The sequence below is a fragment of the Bison bison genome, unplaced genomic scaffold, assembly GCF_000754665.1.
Source record: "Bison bison bison isolate TAMUID 2011002044 unplaced genomic scaffold, Bison_UMD1.0 scf7180017864527, whole genome shotgun sequence".
Taxonomy (NCBI): domain Eukaryota; kingdom Metazoa; phylum Chordata; class Mammalia; order Artiodactyla; family Bovidae; genus Bison; species Bison bison.
This window is the reverse complement of record NW_011495078.1, coordinates 14306684-14328473: the sequence shown is the minus strand read 5'-3', so window position 1 is coordinate 14328473 and position 21790 is coordinate 14306684. Positions and strand designations below refer to the sequence as shown.

Sequence of the window (21790 nt, the reverse complement as noted above, 5' to 3'; positions counted from 1 at the left end):
CCAGCTTGTGCTTCCTCCAGCCCAGCATTTCTCATGATGTACTGTGCATATAAGTTAAATAAGCAGGGTGACAATATACAGCCTTGATGTACTCCTTTTCCTATTTGGAACCAGTCTGTTCCATGTCCAGTTCTAACTGTTGTTTCTGACCTACATACAGGTTTCTCAAGAGGCAGGTCAAGTGGTCTGGTATTCCCATCTCTTGAAGAATTTTCCACAGTTTATTGTGATCCACACAGTCAAAGGCTTTGGCATAGTCAATAAAGCAGAAGTAGATGTTTTTCTGGAACTCTCTTGCTTTTTCAATGATCCAATGAAGAGTTGGACACTACTGAGCAACTTCCTTTTCACTTTCATGCATTGGAGAAGGAAATGGCAACCCACTCCAGTTTTCTTGCCTGGAGAATCCCAGGGATGGGGGAGCCTGGTGGGCTGCCGTCTATGGGGTCGCAGGGGGTCGGACATGACTGAGGTGATTCAGCAGCAGCAGCAGCAGCGAATGTTGGCAATTTCATCTCTGGTTTCTTTTCCTTTTCTAAACCCGCTTGAACTTCTGGAAGTTCATGGTTCACGTATTGCTGAAGCCTGGCTTGGAGACTTTAAGCATCACTTTAGTAGCATGTGAGATGAGTGCGATTGTGTGGTAGTTTGAGCATTCTTTGGCATTGCCTTTCTTTGGGATTGGAATGAAAAGTCACTTTTTCCAGTCCTGTGGCCACTGCTGAATTTCCCAAATTTGCTGGCATATTGAATGCAACACTTTCACAGCATCATCTCTGAGGATTTGAAATAGCTCAACTGGAATTCCATCACTTCCACTAGCTTTGTTCATAGTGATGCTTCCTAAGGCCCACTTGACTTCACATTCTAGGATGTCTGGCTCTAGGTCAGTGATCACACCATCGTTATTATCTGGGTCGTGAAGATCTTTTTTGTACAGTCTTCTGTGTATTCTTGCCACTGCTTCTTAATATCTTCTGCTTCTGTTAGGTCCGTACCATTTCTGTCCTTTATTGAGCCCATCTTTGCATGAAATATTCCCTTGGTATCTCTAGTTTTCTTGAAGTGATCTCTAGTCTTTTCTATTCTATTGTTTTCCTCCATTTCTTTGCATTGATCGCTGAGGAAGGCTTTCTTATGGCTTCTTGCTATTCTTTGGAACTCTGCATTCAAATGAGTATATCTTTCCTTTTCTCCTTTGCTTTTCACTTCCCTTCTTTTCACAGCTATTTGTAAGGCCTCCTCAGACAACCATTTTGCCTTTTTGCATTTCTTTTTCTTGGGGATGGTCTTGATTCCTGTTTCGTGTACAATGTCACGAACCTCTGTCCATAGTTCATCAGGCACTCTCTATCAGATCCAGTCCCTTAAATCTATTTCTCACTTCCATAAATATTAGATTTTTTTTTTAGTTTTAGCCCCACAGTCCCTGCGGCTCTATTCATTTTTCTTTTCCATTTTCTCTGTTGTTCAGATTTAGTTATTTCTGTTGTTTGAATTCACTGACCCTTTCTCAGTCCTCTGCATTCTGCTGTTAAGCACATGCAGTGAGCTCTTTATTTCGGTTTTTATACTTTTCAGTTCTAAAAATTCTATCTGGAATTTTTATATCTTCTATTTCTTTGCTGAGACTTTCCATTTCTTTGCCTGAGGCATTATATTTTTCCATTTGCTTTAAGCCTGCTTGTTAATTGCTGCTTTTTTGTGTGTGTGGCTACTTTAAAATCTTTGTCATAATTCTAACATCTCTGTCCTCTCGGTGTTGTTTGGAGATCCTGTTTCTTGGTATGATGATTAGTTTTCAATTGAAATCTGGATATTTTCATTTATAAGAGTCTGGTTTTTGATTCTTCTGTTTTGGGTGGCTTTTTCTGACATTGTCTCTGCAATGTGAGCATCGGGCTGGAGGGTGGCCACCACCTCGTTAACTGGAAGATGAAGGTAGATGTTTCGCACTCGGCCTTTGTTGCTGCTCGAGCTGTGGGATTCTCCTCCTACTGCTTGGTGTAGGTGAGAGTTTGGGGGACTCAGTTCTGATCAGGCGTAAAAGTTCTGGCTCCCAACTTGATGTTCTCCAACACCACCTTGGTTGGGATGTGGACACACCTCATTAGAGGCTCCCCGAAGTCTTCGCTCTCCAGTTGACCTGCTGATGTTGGTGGGGGTTGGGACCATAATTTTCTTACCTGAGTCTTCTCCTACTAAAACAGTATAATGTCCAGGGTGTTTACACGGGTGTCTAGCTCGAGGAGTTGGGGAAAATATCTCTACCCCACCTTCCCAGAGGTCTCTTTTTTTAAGTGAAGCACATTATTTTCTAACTGAACTTTCTTTTTGATGCAAAAATAGTTTATTATGATATCGTTTATATAAAGTTAGATAGTATTTGTAATTGAACTTTTAATTTCTAATATTAGTTTCATGTGTAGTTTTAAGAGATAAAGTGAGGCCTCACACACTCTGTAGAGTTTCCCACCATCTTATAAATCTACAAAACAGCATCCCAACTAGGATTTTGACATTGATGGCTAGCTTTTGCTTTAAGTGTTATCTTTAAACCTGTATTTTAATAAAGCAGCATTTAAATGTGAAGATTGTAGCACTTTTGGAAAAATCTGCCATAGCACGATGTAGATAGATCTTATAGTTTGTTGTTACTGAGGAAAGTAACAATGCATAACATGACTAGTATTTTTCACCAGTTTAAAAAAATTCTGAAGTAGCTTTTATTGTTCTTAGAAAGCTAGTAAAGTTGGGGGTTTCTTCTGCAAGAAATTACCTTGTACTCAGTTATGAATATTGATATTTATTATATAAAATAACATGAAATGGGTTCTGTGATTTTATAAAACATGTAGTAACCAAGTGTGTAAAACCTGATCTCTGTTTTCCTCAACGTGCTTTGTGCTAGTCTGACTTTAACAAAGTGTTTTCCTCAGCTTCAAAATCAGGAACCTTTCTCTATAAAGAATCCATCATTTGATTTGATCAGTTAGTACTCAGAAAGGGTGCTTTAATTTATGCATATACTTTTTCTGTGGTCACATGTTTCAGCTCTTACTTGCAGAGAGAACCTTCGTTGCTACTGTAGATTATAAGGTGGAAGGAGTCTTTGAGGGCTTGTGCTCATTCAGGTCAGTTGATGAAGCAACATATAGTGATGAGCAGAGGGTCCTTTTCTTTAGCTCTGGAAATAGAATTCAGTTTACTCATCATGATTTGCTCATTTAATAGGTACACAGATGCAATCAGCAAATATGAATCTGTCATGAAAACAGAGCCAGGTGTTCATGAATATACAATTCGTTCAAAAGAAAGGATTTGCCACTGCTTTTCTAAGGTAAATTGCTGACTCATTTCCAGAATTGTAAAACTTGACATATGGAATAACCACCATAAGTTCTTTTCTCACGTTTACCTTTAGGATGAGAAGCCTGTTGAAGCTATTCGAGTATGTTCAGAAGTTTTACAGGTGGAACCTGACAACGTGAATGCTCTGAAAGACCGAGCAGAGGCCTATTTAATAGAAGAAATGTATGATGAAGGTAAATCTTTAAGGAATTTGATATGCAGTACCTCAAAGTTGATGTATGTGCAGTTACTCCGTTTAACATCCCTTTGTTTAGAACAAGTTTACCTGGAGATGTTGGCGACTTTAGAAAAATGGCAGAGAACCTAAATATCATTTTCTTAGTAAATCATTCTTTCTTGATGGAACATGAGAGGTATACCATGTAAGGAAAGAGTTCTGCTGTTGAATCCAGTACACTGGAATATAAAAATAAAAATTTTAGCTTGCTTTATTGTAGACAAGTTAGATGAATAACAAAATAGAAAACTCAAATTACAGATCTCATATCATCCAGAGGTAATCACTGCTCACTTTGGATTTATATCTTTCAGACTTTTATCTATGCATACATATGAGTGTGTATTTTATGCCTATATATGTGTTCTTTGCATATACATGTTAGACATGCAGCAGACATATATGTGACATATATGCCCAAATATAAAATGACCCTCTATGATCCCTAGAAAGTGTGAAAGTGTTAGTCACTCAGTTGCTCAGTTTTGTCCGAGTCTTTGTGCCTCCATGGACTGTAGCCGCCAGGCTCCTCTGTCCATGGAATTCTCCAGGTAAGAATACTGGAGTGGGTTGCCATTCCCTTCTCCAGGAGAGCTTCCCAATCTAGGGGTTGAACCCGGGTCTCCCGCATTGCAAGCTGTTAGTAAATGTCAGGACAGTTGCTTATCCAACTTTGTTCAAGTAGCAGAGAAAGTTTCCTGCTAGATGTTGTAAGCACCTTGAATAAAAGCAGTGCTCTATTTTTGGAGAATAAGTAAGGCCAATACAGTAGTCGTACAGAATCCTTTCATATATATTGTTTTGTGACCTTTTTCATGTGACATTATACTACGAACATCTAAATGAGATGATTTTAAAAGAAGTGAGCCTTATAGCCCTTAATGACAAGTTTTGGTTTCAAATCAAGTAAAGCATTTAAGATCGAAAACAGTAAGGGTATGTTTCTGGGGAAACTTGATTTGTGGTACTCTGGTTTTTCCCCCTAATAATTGCTGCATATTTATTTAATGAAATGTGCAGTTATTTTAAGCATAGTAAGAATGCATTATAGCAATGATAAAACTGTACTAAGAAAGAGATAACTGAACTTATAATTAAGAAAGATTCGTGGTACTCATTTTTAAGGCAGACTGGTTGTTTACTTTCTTCCTGCTTTCTTCAATTTAAAAAGAATCTTATAAGTGGTTTCCTGGGAGTGATGTATAGTCCTTGAGGTCTGATTGAGGCTTGAAATGTATGTGAGCAAAATTTTCAGATTCAGAAGAATGTGTCATTAAGGCAAGTGATTTACACAGATGCCTTTAGCCTGCTTGCTCTTTTCACTCTTGGGCTCCCAGAAGGCTGTATTTTAGGAATTTTCATTCCAGTTAGTTACTGGAATGCTTCATCAACGTGTGCTTTTCTTCTCTGTATGTAAACCCTGAGCTCTAAATGTGAAATTAGTGAAGCTGCACAAGCTTTTAAGCTTAGCTGTTAAGATAAATAAAAGGTTCAATTTTGTAGGCTGCTACATATAAGTTGAAACATGCCTTTGTATCTTGAATGTTAAACCCACTTATTTTTTAGAGAAATTTGAAGCTCGATTCCTGAAGAAAAAGATGTTTGATAATAATTTAATAGATCTATCTTTGAAGTCTTTTTTCCTTATATGAAGGCTTTCTATATTTTGTTTGCTGGTTTTGGATGTGAAGTGATAACTAGTGGTTTTAACTTACCTTTTCCTAATGATTAGTGATTGATGTTGAGCACCTTTTCATATGCTTATTGGCCAGTTTTATGCCTTTGGAGTGTACCATTTATTTTTGCAGTGTTACTTCCATCAAGTAACTTAGCCCGTAATATCTTACTTTCCTTATATGTACAGTAAGAATGTGAACAGTACATATTGCATAGGACTCTTGTGACAGAGAAAGAACATGAGAGGGTAGGTGAGGAGTCAGCAGACTTGAGCAGAGAGTAAAAAACTTCATTTCACTTAACCCTCTTTGAAACTCTCCTGAGTTACAAGAGAAAGAAGATGGTGCTCAGAAAGTGATGCTTAATGCAGTGCTTCTAGTAAATGGTTTCCACTGTACTTATTTTTAGAGTAGTTGTTGGTAACTTGCATTGACTTTGCTATATAAATGGTACTTAATGGGATAGCTTGCTTCTAGCTCTGACCTGTGGTGGTTTAGTTGCTCAGCTGTGGCCTACTCTTTGTGACCCCATGAACTGTAGCCCACCAGGCTCCTCTGTCCATGGGATTTCCTAGGCAAGAATACTAGAGTGGGTTGCCATTTCCTTCTCCAGGGGATCTTCCTCCCAGGGAGTGACACTGCATCTCTTCAGTCTCCTTCTTGCCAGGCAGACTGTTTACAACTGCCTAGGTGTGACCTGTGATTGCTGTGCTAACTCCATCTGACATGGCTATTACTTTAGTGTTACTAATAATATCTATAATTCTGAGAACAGGAGCCAGGTAACACTTTTTCTGGGTGAAGGGCCAACCTGACAAAATTGTGGAAAAGATATATTTTATGTTTGACATCCTATGATGTCCTGTAGCCAGATTCCTATGCTTTCTCGCCTATTCTTGAACTCTACCTAGTGACGCTAAGTCTGCCCTATTCTGTGAAAGTATTCTGTGTTAAAAGATCATACCTTCATTTTCTTAGAGTGGTATAAAGTTGGTGTTTTTCTTTAAGTTTAGAATTCACCAGTGAAACCATCTTAGGTTCCAGAGTTTTCTTAGTATGAACATTTTTGATGATGAATTCAGTTTATCAGTATAGGGTTTCTCGTATTTTCTATTTTCTCATTTTAGTTTTTGTAAGTTGTGTGCATCAGTGAATTCGTCCGTTTCACCTACATTGCTCCTTTTGGTTATATCACATTTTTAATGCTTTCTTACTTTTCTTTTAATGTCTATAAGGTCTGAAGTGATAATTTGTTCATTTCTAATAGTGACAATTTGTTTTTTTTCCCCTCTTGATCAGTGTAGTTTGGTCAAATTTGTTGGTCTTCTGAAGGAACCGACTTATGGATTGGTTAATGTTTTCTATGACTTTTCTTTGTATTTCATTGATTTCTTTCTTTCCTTTGACTTCCTTTGGACTTATTTTTTGCTTTTCCTGCTTCTTAAGTTTAAACTGTCATTGATTTTAGGCCTCTTTTCTTTTTAAATATAAGTATTTAAAACTGCACTTCTCACATTTATTTTCATTGTCATTTGATTTGAAATATATTCTAACTTTCCTTCTAACTACTTCTTTGATGCATGTATTATTTAGATATTTTGTCTAATTTTAAAATATTTCAGTTTCCTAAGCACCTTTTTACATCAGTCAGTTCAGTTGCTCAGTCGTGTCTGATTCTTTCTGACCCCAAGCCTGCAAAATACCAGGCTTCCCTGCCCATTACCAACTCCCGAAGCTTGCTCAGATTCATGTCCCATCAAGTCGGTGATGCCATCCAACCATCTCATCCTCTGTCATCCCCTTCTCTTCCTGCCTCCAATCTTTCCCAGCATCAGAGTCTTTCCAATGAATCAGTTCTGCACATTAGGTGGCCAAAGTATTGGAGCTTCAGCTTCAGTATATCAGTCCTTCCAATGAATATTCAGTACTGATTTCCTTTAGGATGGACTGGTTGGATCTCCTTGCAGTCCAAGGGACTCTCAAGAGTCTTCTCCAACACCACAGTTCAAAGGCATCAATTCTTCAGCACTCAGCTTTCTTTATAGTCCAACTCTCACATCCATACATGGCTACTGGAAAAACCATAGCTTTGACTAGATGGACCTTTGTCAGCAAAGTAATGTCTCTGCTTTTTAATATGCTGTCTAGGTTGGTCATACCTTTTCTTCCAAGGAACAAGTATCTTTTAATTTCATGGCTGCAGTCACCATTTTCAGTGATTTTGGAGCCCAAGAAGATAAAGTCTATCACTGTTTCCACTGTTTCCCCATCTATTTGCCATGAAGTGATGGGACCAGATGCCATGATCTTAGTTTTCTTAATGTTGAGCTTTAAGCCAGCTTTTTCATTCTCCCCTTTCACTTTCATCAAGAGGCTCTTTAGTTCCTCTTCACTTCCTGCCATAAGGGTGGTGTCATCTGTGTATCTGAGGTTATTGATATTTCTTCTGACAGTCTTGATTCCAGCTTGTGCTTCATCCAGCCCGGCATTTTGCATGATGTATTCTGCATATAAGTTAAATAAGCAGAATGACAATATACAACCTTATTATATATTTCTATTTTAATTCTGTTGTGCTTAGAGAACATACTCATGAATTCTTTCCTTTTAAATTTATTTAGGTGTATCTCCTTTTGAATTTATGTAGACTTGTTTTATAGCTTAGTGTAGGATCTATCTTGCTGAACATTCTATGTGCACTTGAAAATGTGTATCCTGCAATTTCTGGGTGTAGTGTTTCTGTTATTTTTCCCATCAGTTGCTGAGAGGGAACTTTAATTACCTGGTGTGGAAATTGGAAACTTTCCTATCTTCCCCTTTAATATTGTCCATTTTTTCCTTTATGCAATTTGCTACACTGCTGTTAGCAGCCTGCATATTTGGGACTGTTAAACTCTCTTGATGATACCCTCTCCCTGTCCTTCTATCAATTCCAGAAGGGAGTATTGCAGTTTTCTTGGTAAAGGATGCAGGTTGTTGCTCTCTTCTGGAAGAGACCATACTCACAGGAAGTGAATTTTGCTGGCATTTTCTGGGCTCTTTCCCTTAGGGCTTTCTGTTTGCTTCCTCCTCTTACCCTGGATTCATGGCTGATACTAGCTAATTTTAGCAGCCCTTGAACAGTCTCCTTGCACTGTTGTGCTGAAAATGGTGTGTGCCCTCCTGTTCCCCTCATTTCCCTTCCCCCGACCATCTACCTTGTTTTATATGGTATCTGGGAGGTGCTCCTGGGGGCATATACTAGAGGTCGGATACACTGTTTAAAAAGACCCCTGAGGTCACTGTTTTGAGAATAGACTCTAGGGAAGTAAGGGGGCAGCTGGGAACCTTGTGAACACCTTATGAAGGTATTAGAGCTGTCAGGTGTATTAATGCTGGACTGCGTCACAGTGGCAAGTGTGGAAATGGTGAGAAATAGTTAAATCCTGGATATATTTTGAAGGGAAGCTGATTTGGGACTTAATACTGGGTTTATGGAGTGTGAGAAGGGAACCATTTGCAGCTGTGTGTATTGTGCCCATCTCTCGTTTGAATGCTCCTCTGTGTTCGGAACTCACGCTGGCTCGAAGTGGGCAGGACCTGTTTACAGACAGACTCCCTGTCGTGCTCGTCATCTGGCCCAGTTGCCAGAATAAGCAGGACGTGACACATGTATCGGTGGAGCCCATTGGTGTGGAACTGCCTTTCTGGTGTTTATTCCAGGCTGTTGTGGAGGCCTTTGGTGTCCGGGGGGCCCAGCAGCCACGTCGGGGGCCTTCCACATGCCGTCTGGCACTCTGCAGAGACTGGTTCTTGGGCCGGCTTGGGGTTAATGCTGCAGCCAGCTGCTCCACATACAGGCGGAGAGGCTGGCCCAGCCATTACTTAAGCCACCTCATGAAGTAACCTGATGATTGCCTTAGAGCTCCTCCTGCTTGCTAAATTCAGAATCCTTGGCCAAAGCAAACAGCTTCCAAAATCTTCTAGGGCCTCTTTCAGTGTGTGTTTGGATTGCAGTTGTTAGGCTTACTCATTAATCCAATCCTAGTTGCCTTCTCTTCCAGCAATTTGTCACCATTTCTGCTCTGCCGTAGTTTGAGGACTGCTGTTTTATATTATTTTTTATTTTTGGAGGGTAGAGGGCAGGAAATTCCTGTGCTTACTCTCTGCCATCTTGATCTGGTGGTTTGCACTCCTCCTTAAGAACTGGGTGAGGGGCATACGGAAGAAAAGAATTTGAGAAGGATGAGTTTTTAGGTTCAGAGGTTAGAAAATTAATTGGCTAATATATAACATACTGTTCTAAGAAATATAATTAAAAATGAGTTATCTAGTTTATGTCCATGGGATGTTTACATCATCCATATTGTTTCTACTTAGTTACCTAGCTGTAATCATGTGAATTTGAGGAAACAACCTATTTTTCCTGTACTGTGAAAAATGTATCTATCTTAACTGTTAATAAAATATAGGAGACAGAAGACTGTTTTGGGAAAGCTACTCTGAATATTTAAGAATGAAAACATGTTTTAAATGTAGTTTGCATGAGTAAAAAATTGAGCATACTGAAACATTTTCCTCTTGTGTTAAATTCCAAGTACATTTCCTCACTAGGTTGTGCTGTCAAGTACTGTGGGTATTGCAGGTTAAACCTCACTGCTCTTTATAATGGCTTTGTGTCTATGTACTAAATTGGAAAGGTATTTTGTGATGTCACTGTTAGTTGGCTGTCAGTAATATTAATGTTTCATATTAATATTTAACATTAATGCTTTGAGGCAGGAATGAGGATGAAAGCTTGAAGTGCCCTCCCCCTTGCTCCATGAGTGGAAGGTAGTATTGGTTATTTTTCTTTGTAGTGTAGACTAAATTTGTCCATCTTGCTTGAATGTCTTTCTCATTTTAACCTGCCCCAGGGGCTTTTTTAAACCCCTTCCAGGATTAGCTGTTGCCAAGATGAATGCTCAGGCATGCTATCCATAGAGATGTCTTTCCCATAGTGAAATGCATTTCCATAAAAAAATAGAATTTGAACCCAAAGATCCATTAGAGTTGTCTGTCCAGGGAGGAGAGTGAGAAAAACATGTGTTGGTGTCTCCCCAAACCACCCCCAGATTTGGATTCAGAAGGACACATGGGACTCGGCACACAGTTGTACTCAGGGCTGAGATTTATTCCAGCGAAAGGACACAAACAAGATCAGCAAAGGGAAAAGGCGCATGGGGTGAAATCCAGAGGAAACCAGGTGGGAGATTCGAGCTCTGAAATTGTGCAGGACAAGCCAAATTCCTCAGCATGTGTGAAGTTTGTCTACCAGGGAAGCTCTTTAGAGACCCAGGGCCTTTACTGGGGGCTGGCCAGCCCATACCAAAATGCCAGATGCCCAGAAGATGGTTAGCCCAATCCACATCGTTTAGCTATGGCCAGCTATTCCTATCAGAGAATGTTGGGAACACTACCCAAATCCAACTTGTCAGTCACCAGCTAAGGGCCACCCTCACCCTCAGGGCCTTCTAAGGGTAAGTCTGCTCTGTGTGACCTTAGATACCCAGATGCCTTGTATCGTCTACATATTTAATCTCAAATAAGATGCAGTGTGAATTGGCATCAGCCTTCCCATACCAGGACTGTATATGTATTTGTTCTGATTGGCACTTTAAAAAAAATCAGCTTTCTAATAGTTTGTGTTGAAACCTGTGGGTGAACTGGTCATTCTGCTTTCTGATGGTTCTCCTGGTCCCTTCTAAGCCTCTCAATCTTCTGAACTGTAGCCCTGCAACTGAGCATGCGGATTGTCTTTGCTGTGTCTTATTTTCCTGTAACAGTCACTCCATTGCTTTGTGTCAGGGCTGAGGTTAAGACAACACACAGCTGTGGGGAAGATAATGTGGGAGGGTGGCCAGGTAAACAAGCAGAGTGGCGATTACTGAATGGGAGTGTAAGCTACCTAATGCAGCCTTAAAAGGATGCCTCGTGTAGTTTTTTTTTTTTTTTCCCTCGTGTAGTTTTGAACCAAATGATGAAGGTGATACCACTTCTTAGGCTCTTAGTGATGGCGAGGGAAGGGGTTGGGATGGTGACTTGGTATCACATTTGCAGGGTAAATGTCACAAGTTATAATTCCTTCTAACAGCATTATCTTCAACATATTTTGACAGCTATTCAGGATTATGAAACTGCTCAGGAACACAATGAGAATGATCAGCAGATTCGAGAAGGTCTGGAGAAAGCACAGAGGCTACTGAAACAGTCACAGAGACGAGATTATTACAAAATCTTGGGAGTAAAAAGGTGAATTACTAAAAATTTGCATTATTTTTAATCAACTATTTTAAAGCTAAATGTTGCTCTTTATTCCATGATTCATTTTCTTATGTCAGCTATAAGTTAAACTCTAACAACCTTTAACATCACAAAGTTGTTTTTAATATACTACAGATAAATTTGTTTGATCGAGACTAGGCATGTAATGATGGAGAATTAGTAGTTGGTGACAAAGACACACCACTGGAGCATGAACAGATCCTGGGCCTAGATTTTTTTAAGAAAGGTAAAGAGGCAGGAGTGAGCTTTTGTTGGGTGGGGAACAGACGGGTGAGGGGTTGAGGAAAACAAAACTTCTCTAGGCCTAAAGATAACAATGGCACTTTCAGAATCAACTTTGAGGCACAGGGAGAATGTAATGTACTCAGTATGTGCATTTATATTAGACCCACCTTCCCTGAAGAAGGGAACCACTTGTCTGAAACTTTGCTTCTAGGTTTGCCTACTTAAAAAGAACAAATTAGAAAGTGTGCCTCAGTGTTTTTTTTAATGCCAAGAAGTGAATCATGGTAGTTTGGGAATTCAGAAAATTTCAAAATGCATCAAAGAAGTTTTTAAAAGGGAAAGCTGTAAAGAGAAGGAAGGAGTACTTTAGTTTATTTCTGTTGAGAGCCTAGCATTAGGGAACAAGCATTCAGGGAAGCCTGGCGGCTGCAGTTGTCAGGCAGGGCTCTGCATCAGATGCTCAGTTGGTTATGTTGGCACTGTTCAGAAAACCAGTGGAATCTTCTGGGCTGTCTTTCAGCTCTTTGTGGCAGTGTGTTGGACACTTCTTAAATAATTGTGAATTTTACCACCCCTCAGAAATGCCAAAAAGCAAGAAATCATTAAAGCATACCGAAAATTAGCACTGCAGTGGCACCCAGACAACTTCCAGAACGAAGAAGAAAAGAAAAAAGCTGAGAAGAAGTTCATTGACATAGCAGCTGCTAAAGAAGTCCTCTCCGATCCAGGTAGTGTTTGCCTTCAGGTTTCTCTTCTCCTGAAGCGGCTGTGTCAGTGATGGTGGCTGTTAGCTCTGTTCCTCTGCCGGTCTTAGAGGCGGAAGTGGAGCGCGTGCTGGTGGGGACCCGTGGGGCTGACCTTGGGAGCTGGTGACGGTCCCCGAAGTTCATTTCTGTGTCTGCCCCTGTCAGACTCTGGGTATAGTGGAGACACCACCAAGCGTGGAATCAGGAGGCCTGAGCATGACTCTTAAGGCTGAGCTAAGGTTCTGTTTAAGCAAGCTCCTAGAACTTTTTCTGAGCCTCAGGTTTTTTTCACCTGTGATATGAAAGTACAAGAGGGATACTCTTAGTTTCCTTCCAGAGTCACAGATCAGTGCTGATTTTCACACCGTACTTACAGGAGCTTGATGAGGAAACGGGCTGCCAGGCGGGCATGTGCAGTGGTGGGAGAGGGGCAAATATCCTCACCCTCTGAGAGCGGCTCCCCAGGAATCTTGCCCTGACTCAAGTCAATTGATTACTGGTGACTGATATTAACCCCCAGTTGTTATTTCACCATAAGCTAAAATGACCTGGGTAATAAGAGGGAGACAGTTAAGAAGTGAGGTAATGTTGAACAATCTTTGACACTTCTAGAGGGAATCTCATGTTAAGCTAATAATACTTACTGCTTTTTTGTGGCCATCCTTGTCAGTGGAAGCACAAACTATGACTTTTGAGCTAGACAACTACAACAGAATAGAAGGAAATCACATTTTATGCCCATTTGACAGAGTTTTGAGTTACTACTTACGCTATGGAATTGAAGTTAAATGATGTTTATTCCCAAGTATCTTACAATCCAGTGAGGGCGACAGGACTGACTTAGTATAGTAGGTTACATACTGTTTGTTCTTTTATCTGCAGATACTGACGCCTATGAGCGGCTCTGTCCCCTCAGCCTGTGCAGCGCGGGTCAGGCAGCTATGTCAAGTTGGAGGGCCTCTGGATCTGAGTTCTAGGGGAGCAGGGGGCAGCATGGCATGATGGAGAAAAGAGCTGCATTCTTGCTTACTAAGAGTTCTTTTCTGTCTGTTCTTCCTGTCCTCATTTTAAGGATGAAACAGCTTTTTCTAATCTCTGCTGCCTACCGCATCCTTACTGCCATTTGTCTGCAGTGGCCTCGGTCTCCTCAGGACTGACAGGCACAGCAGTGGAGCTGGCTCCTGGATTGTACAATAAGGCACCTCCCTCCCTCAGGCTTGGGGAGCCTGCCTTCTGGTCAGACTTAACAGTGAGGCCCAGACACTTCATGCGTTGACAAGGCTGCACCTAGCTGACCTCATGTTTGGGGTTAGGATGGGGACAGGGGCTGTTGGATCAGAAAAGCACATGTGACTCTGAGGTCTCATTCTCTGCAATTCCTCATCTCTTCCAGGGAAGAATTTCCTTGGGTGGCTTCTGAGAAGATTTCAGGGGTCTGAATTTCGGTGAATGCCCACTTTGAGCCCTGGCGGGTTTTTCTAGTCTGTTTCTGATGGGGGTGGGGTGGCAGGGAGCCTGGATTTGAACATCAGGCGCAGCTATTTCAACAACTGGGGTGTGTAGCCCCCAGAACCAGCCCCTCCCCCGCCCCGGCAGCAGCTGGGTCTCACCTTGCTGGCTTCTTTTCCAGAAATGAGGAAGAAGTTTGATGACGGAGAAGACCCCCTGGACGCAGAGAGCCAACAAGGCGGTGGCGGCAACCCTTTCCACAGGAGCTGGAACTCATGGCAAGGGTTCAATCCCTTTAGCTCAGGCGGACCTTTTAGATTTAAATTCCACTTCAATTAAACCAGCTGTTTTTCTGCTCCTCTTCCTTCATTTTTTAAAGTTTTAAAACAAACAAAATAACCTTGTTCCGGGATCCTATTGAAAAAGAAAATTCAAATCTTTCAGTTTGTCCACGACCAAAGAGGTGTTCAGAATGGCAGTGTCTGTTCTTATCCATTGCAGACTTGAGGCTGATGGGGGTGAGGGCAGGGGGGCAGGTGGGCTTCTGTTTCTGGCAGAGCAGCCTGTGTCTGTGCTGTGACTGGATGGAAGCAGCAGTCTGAGGCGGGTGCACAGATCTTTTATCTTCTACACTGGAGCAGGTGAGATTCTCTTCTTGTTGCATACATGTCAGCACCTGCGTGTGTGAGGAGGAGCCTGGGCTGTCAGCATTCTCCAAGAGGAATGACCCTTCTGAGCTGTATGTTCTTAGGCACAACTTGGCTTCAACTCTGGTCTGTCCGGTCACCTGTCACTATGTTACATTTCCACTTGGCGTTCCCATCTCTCGCTGAGCATGAACGTGGCTGCTGTTGAAGGTGGGCAGAGCCCTTAGAGAACCTGCTACGAATGGCAGGGTGAGGTCTGGTAAATACGTATTTTTTTGTTCAGTACCTGAAGGAGAATACTGAAAACAATGGAAACAGAATTAACTGTAAACCCTACTGGCCCTTTTATTTAATATTAAATACAATGAACTAAAAATATGTAAAATAAGTTCAGATAACATAGCAGTGGTATTTAAATAATATTGCTGTAGTACAGAATTAACAACTGAAGTTGTGAGTTGTACAGCATTTCCTGTAACAGGATTGGCTTAGAATGTAAAGTTGCTCAGTCAACATAGACAGTATGCCGTGTCTCCCACTTTTGGTAAGTTCAGCAGCTTCTCTTACGTCCTGGCCTACCTGGCCCGTGGGTGCCCACGTGGGACTGCTTTGAGGTGGGTGTTAAGTAGCAGGCCTGCCCCTTTGCAGACCTTGATGCCTCTGGAAGTTCTGCCAGGAAAGAAACAGGTTTACAGACCTAGTGAGCTCTGGCTGTATGTCCACTATCAAGATAGCATCTCTTTTTGGGATACCTTCTTACCTTTTAAGAAAAATGAAACTATTCAGTCTTTATATGCTGGATAATTTTTTCCTTAAAAGAAAAATAAGTGTTAATCTATAACATTAAATATTTATGGATAGGGATTCCATAAAATATTATGGAACTATTGATGCTGCATTTAAAATCTAAGAATTATTTAGATAAAAATTATTACCTTTATTCTAGAAAGGTTTTGTTTTTTTTTTTTTTGCCTCAGAACATTTTGACAATTTAAGTAGGATGGGCCTAATATACTGACTGCTTTTTGGGAAATCAAGCATCTTCTGAGTTGTTGGGGCTGTCCTACCACTAATATCCACAACAGCCAGCCAAGCACAAATAGTTTCCTTTTACAGTCATTCTGAAACATACTTGGAAAAGTTTTTTAATCTGAGGGACAAAAACAACATAGTTGAGTTGGACAAAACACGTTAAATGCTTTTTGCATCTATTTAGAAGTTTATTTCTTTCCAATAAACAAGATGGCATTTTGAAAACTAGCGAACAGCTTGCAGCTTTCCTTCTGTTTTAATGTCTCAAAATTCAAGCCAGTGTGAAAATAATTTCCAAAGGAAATTCATTTTTATTCTTTAATCTCATTACTTCATTAGTTAAATCAGCAATTCTTTTTCACTACAGTTCTTTCATGTATGATGTCACTGTGAACTCTTTGAAATCTTGCAATGGCCTCTACCTACTTTTACAAGGAAGAATTTTCACAAAGAAATCAGAACAAAGGAAATATCAAACCACCCACCTTCCATTTGGAGGAGAGGATGTAAAGTTGCCAGCAAGGAGGCACCTGAAGGGGTCAGGGTGGCTGGGGTTGGGCCATGTGGGTCACTGTGCTGGGCACCTGTCACTCGCCAACTGCCATCCTGCTACTGAGAGGGTTTGCTCTGTTTTTTCTTCACCTGTGAGAACTATAAATCCCGTTCCTGAAGTCTTACCATGCAGACTTGTCATAAGGGAACTCTGCAGAGTTGCTTGTTTTCAGTGAAGACAGAAGCAGGTATGGTGCCAGGTGCCAACACCGTGGAGAGAAATTCTCCGGATTCTGTTGTTTTTGCTCATGAGTGACGAAAATAACGACTTTTCAGTTCCAGCCTTGAGGGTCATCAGTAGTCTTCTGGAATCCGCCTGACTGGGAAAATGGTCAGGCCCTCCTGCCCTCCACAGTGATAAGAGTGCTGGGAGCGAGAAGGGACAGTTGTCCGTCCTGGCAGCCTGATGCAGGAGCGTCACTCTCTCCAGGCTCTGGTTTGGGGACCACAGGTGCCCGGTAACCTGTGCGGCTCTTTGTGGAAAAGCAAAAGGAGAGGGGGCGCCCGGCCTTGAATGTCACATTCCCTTCCTTTTCAGTGAGCTCCAGAAGTGAAGTGTCTCTGGTCGGTAAATGGGTATTTTTCCACAGCAACAAGTGTTAAACACATCAGCCTATAAACATGAAAAAAAGTCTAAAAAGAAACTAAATTAATGTAATACCCATTTCTGAAAGTTTGTGCTTTTTTCCATGGATAAATGAAAACTGGAAAACGACTTCAACAGTTTACTAATATGAATTGGATATAACAGCACTAATTTTAAAACGTTTTGCTCTTTAGGCAGTATTAAAAGTTCAAGTATCAGTATGAAAACAGAACTTTTTGGGACTCTAATAATTGTCAAAACTACCCACCGCTTAAGAGAAAAAGACTATAGTTATAACTGAGTGTGGAGGTGGGGAGGAAGCTAACAATTTTAAGTTGGCATCATTTTCTATTCATGGTGGAAAAATGAAAGATTTCACCTTTAGAGCATGAAATTGGTCGTAAGTTGTGAAATTTACCATGAAAAAAGGACACAAGATGCCCCTCAGCCAGGTCTCTGCTTCCTTAAAGGGACAGGGCACCCGTGACAGCCCTGTGCAGTTTTCATTGAGGACACATGCGTGGTTAACCTAGAGAAATGCACGCCACTGTGCTGAATGTAGTTGACTTTTCCATATTTATAAAGGAAAGAGGGTGGCAAATGCTGATTTATCAACAATTATTCTAAATCAGATCATTCCCTTTTTGTTAGTAGCAGAGTTTATTCTGTAATTGCAAATGATGTTAATAGGTGGAGATAATTTGATTAATGGATGATCTCATTTGCTGAATGATTTAAGAGTAAAATTAGCCACTGCGTGGCTTCATGTATAGTAAATGGGTTTTGTTTAACACCCTCTGTATTTGAGCCTCTTACCTGCAGTGGAAAGCAGAGCGTAGAGGAGGCAAGAAGTGGAGATGTCTGATGAGTTAAAATATTACTCCTGCTGTTAAGTCTGTAGTTGGTCTGAATGAGACAAAACTAAGTACAACTTAATCCATCTCAATTTAGTGTTTTAATAAATAAGACTCCGGAAATTAATGGAAATGGGTCTCAGACACGTCTACAAATATGGGTACTATTTTTATGCCCGTGTATTTTCACATTTAATAAAAATATTTATGGTCAAATGAGTACTTTTGGCCTTCAGTCTTTTGGAGGAGTCTGTTTTCCAACTTGGCGTTATACATAGTCAGCAACTGAGGTGACAAAGGGCTCTGGCTTGTCATGAGCCGAAGGAAGAGCTCAAAAAGTGAAATGATTAAAATCTAGGACAGCGAGGCCTTAATGAGTGACCAGTCCTTCACTTTCAGTACCATTAAAATCTAACTCTTAGGCTGGCTTTGAGGACCTTCCCTTTTATACCATAAGGTGTACATTTCTGTTAAAGTTCTGAAAGGGGGTTGAGTGGACACTGCTGCTTATCTCAAATTTCTAGCTGCAAGCAAAAGTAGCTTTCTTTTTCATATATACCACCTGTTGCAAAAGTAGCTGATCCCCTCCCCCTCCTGCCTTCACACCCAAAGCAGGGTTTCGTGATCTATAAAGAAAAAAAAGTCACTTTAATCTTAAGGTACATAGGTCACACCCTAGAAACTGCAAACCTCTACCCACAAAGTCGATCCTTTCTTGGGATCAAGAGATCAGCAGCAGAAGAGATGCACATTCATCTGTCACTACCTTATACTAGGGTTCAGTTTCTAATGAGGAGGCGTCCAGGGCTTCCCTGGTGGCTCTTTGGTAAAGAATCCACCTACCGATGCAGGAGATAAGGGTTCGATCCCTGGTCAGGGAAGATTCCACATGGCAAGGAGCAACTAAGTCCGTGTGCTGCAACTCCTGAAGCCCTTGCACCCTAGAACCTGTGCCTGCAACAAGAGAACCCACCACAGTGAGAAACCCACGCACTGCAGCTAGAGAGTAGCCCCTGCTTGCCACAACTAGAGAAAAAGCCTGTGCGGCAACGAAGACCCAGCACAGCCAAAAATAAAAAGGCATCCAGCTGACAACTCCGAGGTTGCGGTCTTGTTCAGAACACGTTTCCAACCTTCACTAGGGTCCGTCTACTGGGAGAAGTGCCTCTGATTTAGCTGTTCCAGGGACCGAGCTGCCAGATTTGAAGGCCACTAGCAAAGCGAGTTCCAAGGTCTTCCTGAGGAAGCTGGAGTTATACGTTGTTAAAAAGCACGAGGAAGAAAGCACTGCTTGCAGCATTTCTTAGGGGATTTAAGTTTGTGTTCTTTGCATGCTTCCCTGCTATTCCAGGAGATTTCTATAAGCATAGTGTCTCATTTGTATGTGTGTGTGTATCTGTGTGAAGAGTTTTTTTTTTTTTTTTAAAGACTGGTCTTCCTAAACGGATGTGATTTTTCTCTCTGGTGTGAAAGAGTCTTTAAAGATGGCAAAGGATAACTCTTCTAACAACCTTTCACCATCATTAGTTTTTTAGGGTTTTATTGATACTCCTTCCTATATACCACCTGTTGCAATGTTGTATTTCCTACAGTGTTTATGCTTTTGTTACCTCAGGTTACAAACACCTCTTAAAAGTGGAAAGACTTCATTCCACAGTTGTACAGTTTTAGGGCAAACAAACTAGCTTCTCTTCCTCCTGGTGGGTCCACACGCAGGGAGCGCCTGTACCATATGGTCTTAGGCCGGGGAAGTTTGTTTTGGACACTGTGCAATGAAAAATGGCATCTTCAGATCCCATATAAGTCTATCTGTTCTTATCCAAGAGCTCTTCCCCAATAATAGTAAGGACAGATGTTATGAATAAACGTAATATTAGGAAACATGCTGGCATAAAAATACCCCCCGAGAGATTCTGGATTAACACCAAGGAGTGTGAGAGTGCTTCACTGCACATCAGGAAAAAGTAACCAAGCCTCTCCACGTGCTTTACAACCCCTACCGTGTGACCTTGTGCGCCAGGCTCCAGCCCCCCACACCCATCTTCCTTGTCCTCAAAGGAAGAAACCTACCTCCACGCTGGCTCTGCCTGGCTTGCACTTCCTCCTCCTGCACGTTGCATCCAGTGTCACCTCTGCGGGCCTTCTGATGCTTTCCCTTTCCAGCATTTTCATTTGAATATTTAATGCCACTTACACTTGTAACTTCAAAAGGACATGTCAACTGTTACACAACAGGTCATTAAAAATCTGCTGGGTTTGTGCAGGTTAGGAAGACCTAGATTACTGGCCTTTGAACAAAACTGGAAACATTTTTCTGGTAGAAGCAGACCGTGGGAACACAAAGTGAAGTCTATACACCAGTGGTAGGTCTGTTGACTTTTGTATAAAAGTGAGTTTGAGCACAATGCTCTGAGGCTAGACACCACTGTATGGTCAGTTATGTCTACTTCACAATTCATCCTACTCAAGACTGGCACCAAGATTACTCCTCCTCTAGCTCTGCCCCCAGTTTTAAATTGAACATTAGGTTTACCTGAGGCCGTTTCCATTCAAACATTTGGGTTTTGAACCAGTCTTTTAGAATTTAAGGATGAAAAGTTATCCAGATTTTAAGCAAAACCTTTGATTTTAAAGTGAAACCACATATTACAACTACTGAAGCCCGTGCTCCCTAGAGCCTGTGCTCCCCAAGAGAAGCCCCTACAAGGAGAAGCCCAAGCATATAGAGAGTAGCCCCCACTTGCCACAACTAGAGAAAGCCTACACACAGCATCAAAGACCCCGCACAGCCAGAAATAAATTTTTTAAAAAAGTGAAATCACATCAAACAGGATACAAACCTTATACAGTTGGGCAGGATCACATGACTAAAGTAAAAAACTTAAATGCAAGTAATTATGAACTGTAGGGGACAAGGTATTCTCCAAATCTGAAGTCTATAATCAAAGTTGTTAACAGCAGGTTCTAAGTAGAGACCTCACTCTAGAATTTCTCAGGAACTAGAATTTTACATTTGATACTGGGCTAATAAACTGCAAAGATAATGGGAACAGCTGTCCCATTATCTAACACTTCAAGACTCATTTTTTGAGTGGCTACAGGGTGGGCTGGGTGCCCCTAACCATGTGCTGCCATCACAAAGTTGCCTGCATTTTGAACGTGGATCAATCCGAGTCCTGGTCCTTTGTGCCTCAACTCCTTAACTGCCACCAAAAGTAAGATCTTAACAGATCAATTGATTCTTTGGAAGAGGGTGGTTGCTGTTTAGTTGCTAAGTTGTATTCAACTCTTTGTGGCCCCACAGACTGTAGCCCGCCAGGCTCCTCTGTCCGTGGGATTCTCAAGGCAAGAATACTAGAGTGCATTGCTGTTTGCTTCTCCAGGGGATCTTCCCAACCCAGGGATTGAACCCAGGTCTCCTGCATTGGCAGGTGGATTTTTTACTGCTGAGCCACCAGGGAAGCCCCTTGGAAGAGGGTGGACCCCCTTACTACTGAACAGAAATGGGCAAGAGGGGCTGGGTAGTGACAGATTTTGTGGCACACTTACCACTTGCTCTGTGAACCAGGGATCTGAGACAGATGTCAGAGCCCCTCAATGAATAGTCCTTTCTGTTCTAGGGGGAAGTTAAATGCTACTATCTTCTTTGCTGCTGAATCTCAGAGATTCTCTTAGCCATGCTTTAGTGACTGAAGACAGTCTGACTTGACATACACGTGTTGCCTTGAACGCTATTCATCTGGGTTTCTGACACCTCTCCTGGGCAGTAGCAACTGCATGTTTGGTTGTGTCCCAGGGGCTGGGCCTGGCCCATAGAAGCAACCATTTCTATGGGCAGCTCCCATTTGTATCAAACTACATATTCATACAGAAAAGTCCAATTTTATCTGTAACTCCAGGCTGATGGCCTGTGGTGCTTCCTGGAAGTATTCTATTCTCTCCTTCAAGGAGCTACATTGTTCCCTGTACTTGAGCACTCCCATTTCATCACAGAAAAACCCAAACAAGTAACCAGGGAGGGACGTGGTTACTGGAAAAGGGAGTGAGGTCTTGTGATCTCTTATCAGGAAGAAGGAAGCTGCGAGGAGCTGAGCAGTTATTTTCAAATGTTATGGGCTGTTATCCAATAGA

The 21790-nt window shown here is 41.5% G+C and overlaps 1 protein-coding gene across 1 annotated transcript in view; it reads left to right on the top strand.

Annotated features, from left to right (window-relative positions):
- DNAJC3 (DnaJ (Hsp40) homolog, subfamily C, member 3) overlaps positions 1–17878 on the top strand; it is a 67249-nt gene extending 49371 nt beyond the window's left edge. Inside the window, exons 8-12 of the mRNA XM_010831524.1 lie at positions 3235–3340; positions 3425–3545; positions 11403–11535; positions 12373–12521; positions 14170–17878. Coding sequence (XP_010829826.1) covers positions 3235–3340; positions 3425–3545; positions 11403–11535; positions 12373–12521; positions 14170–14327 — 667 coding nt within the window. The 3' untranslated portion in view covers positions 14328–17878. The remainder of the gene's footprint in view (positions 1–3234; positions 3341–3424; positions 3546–11402; positions 11536–12372; positions 12522–14169) is intronic.
- Positions 17879–21790: the final 3912 nt, after the last annotated feature.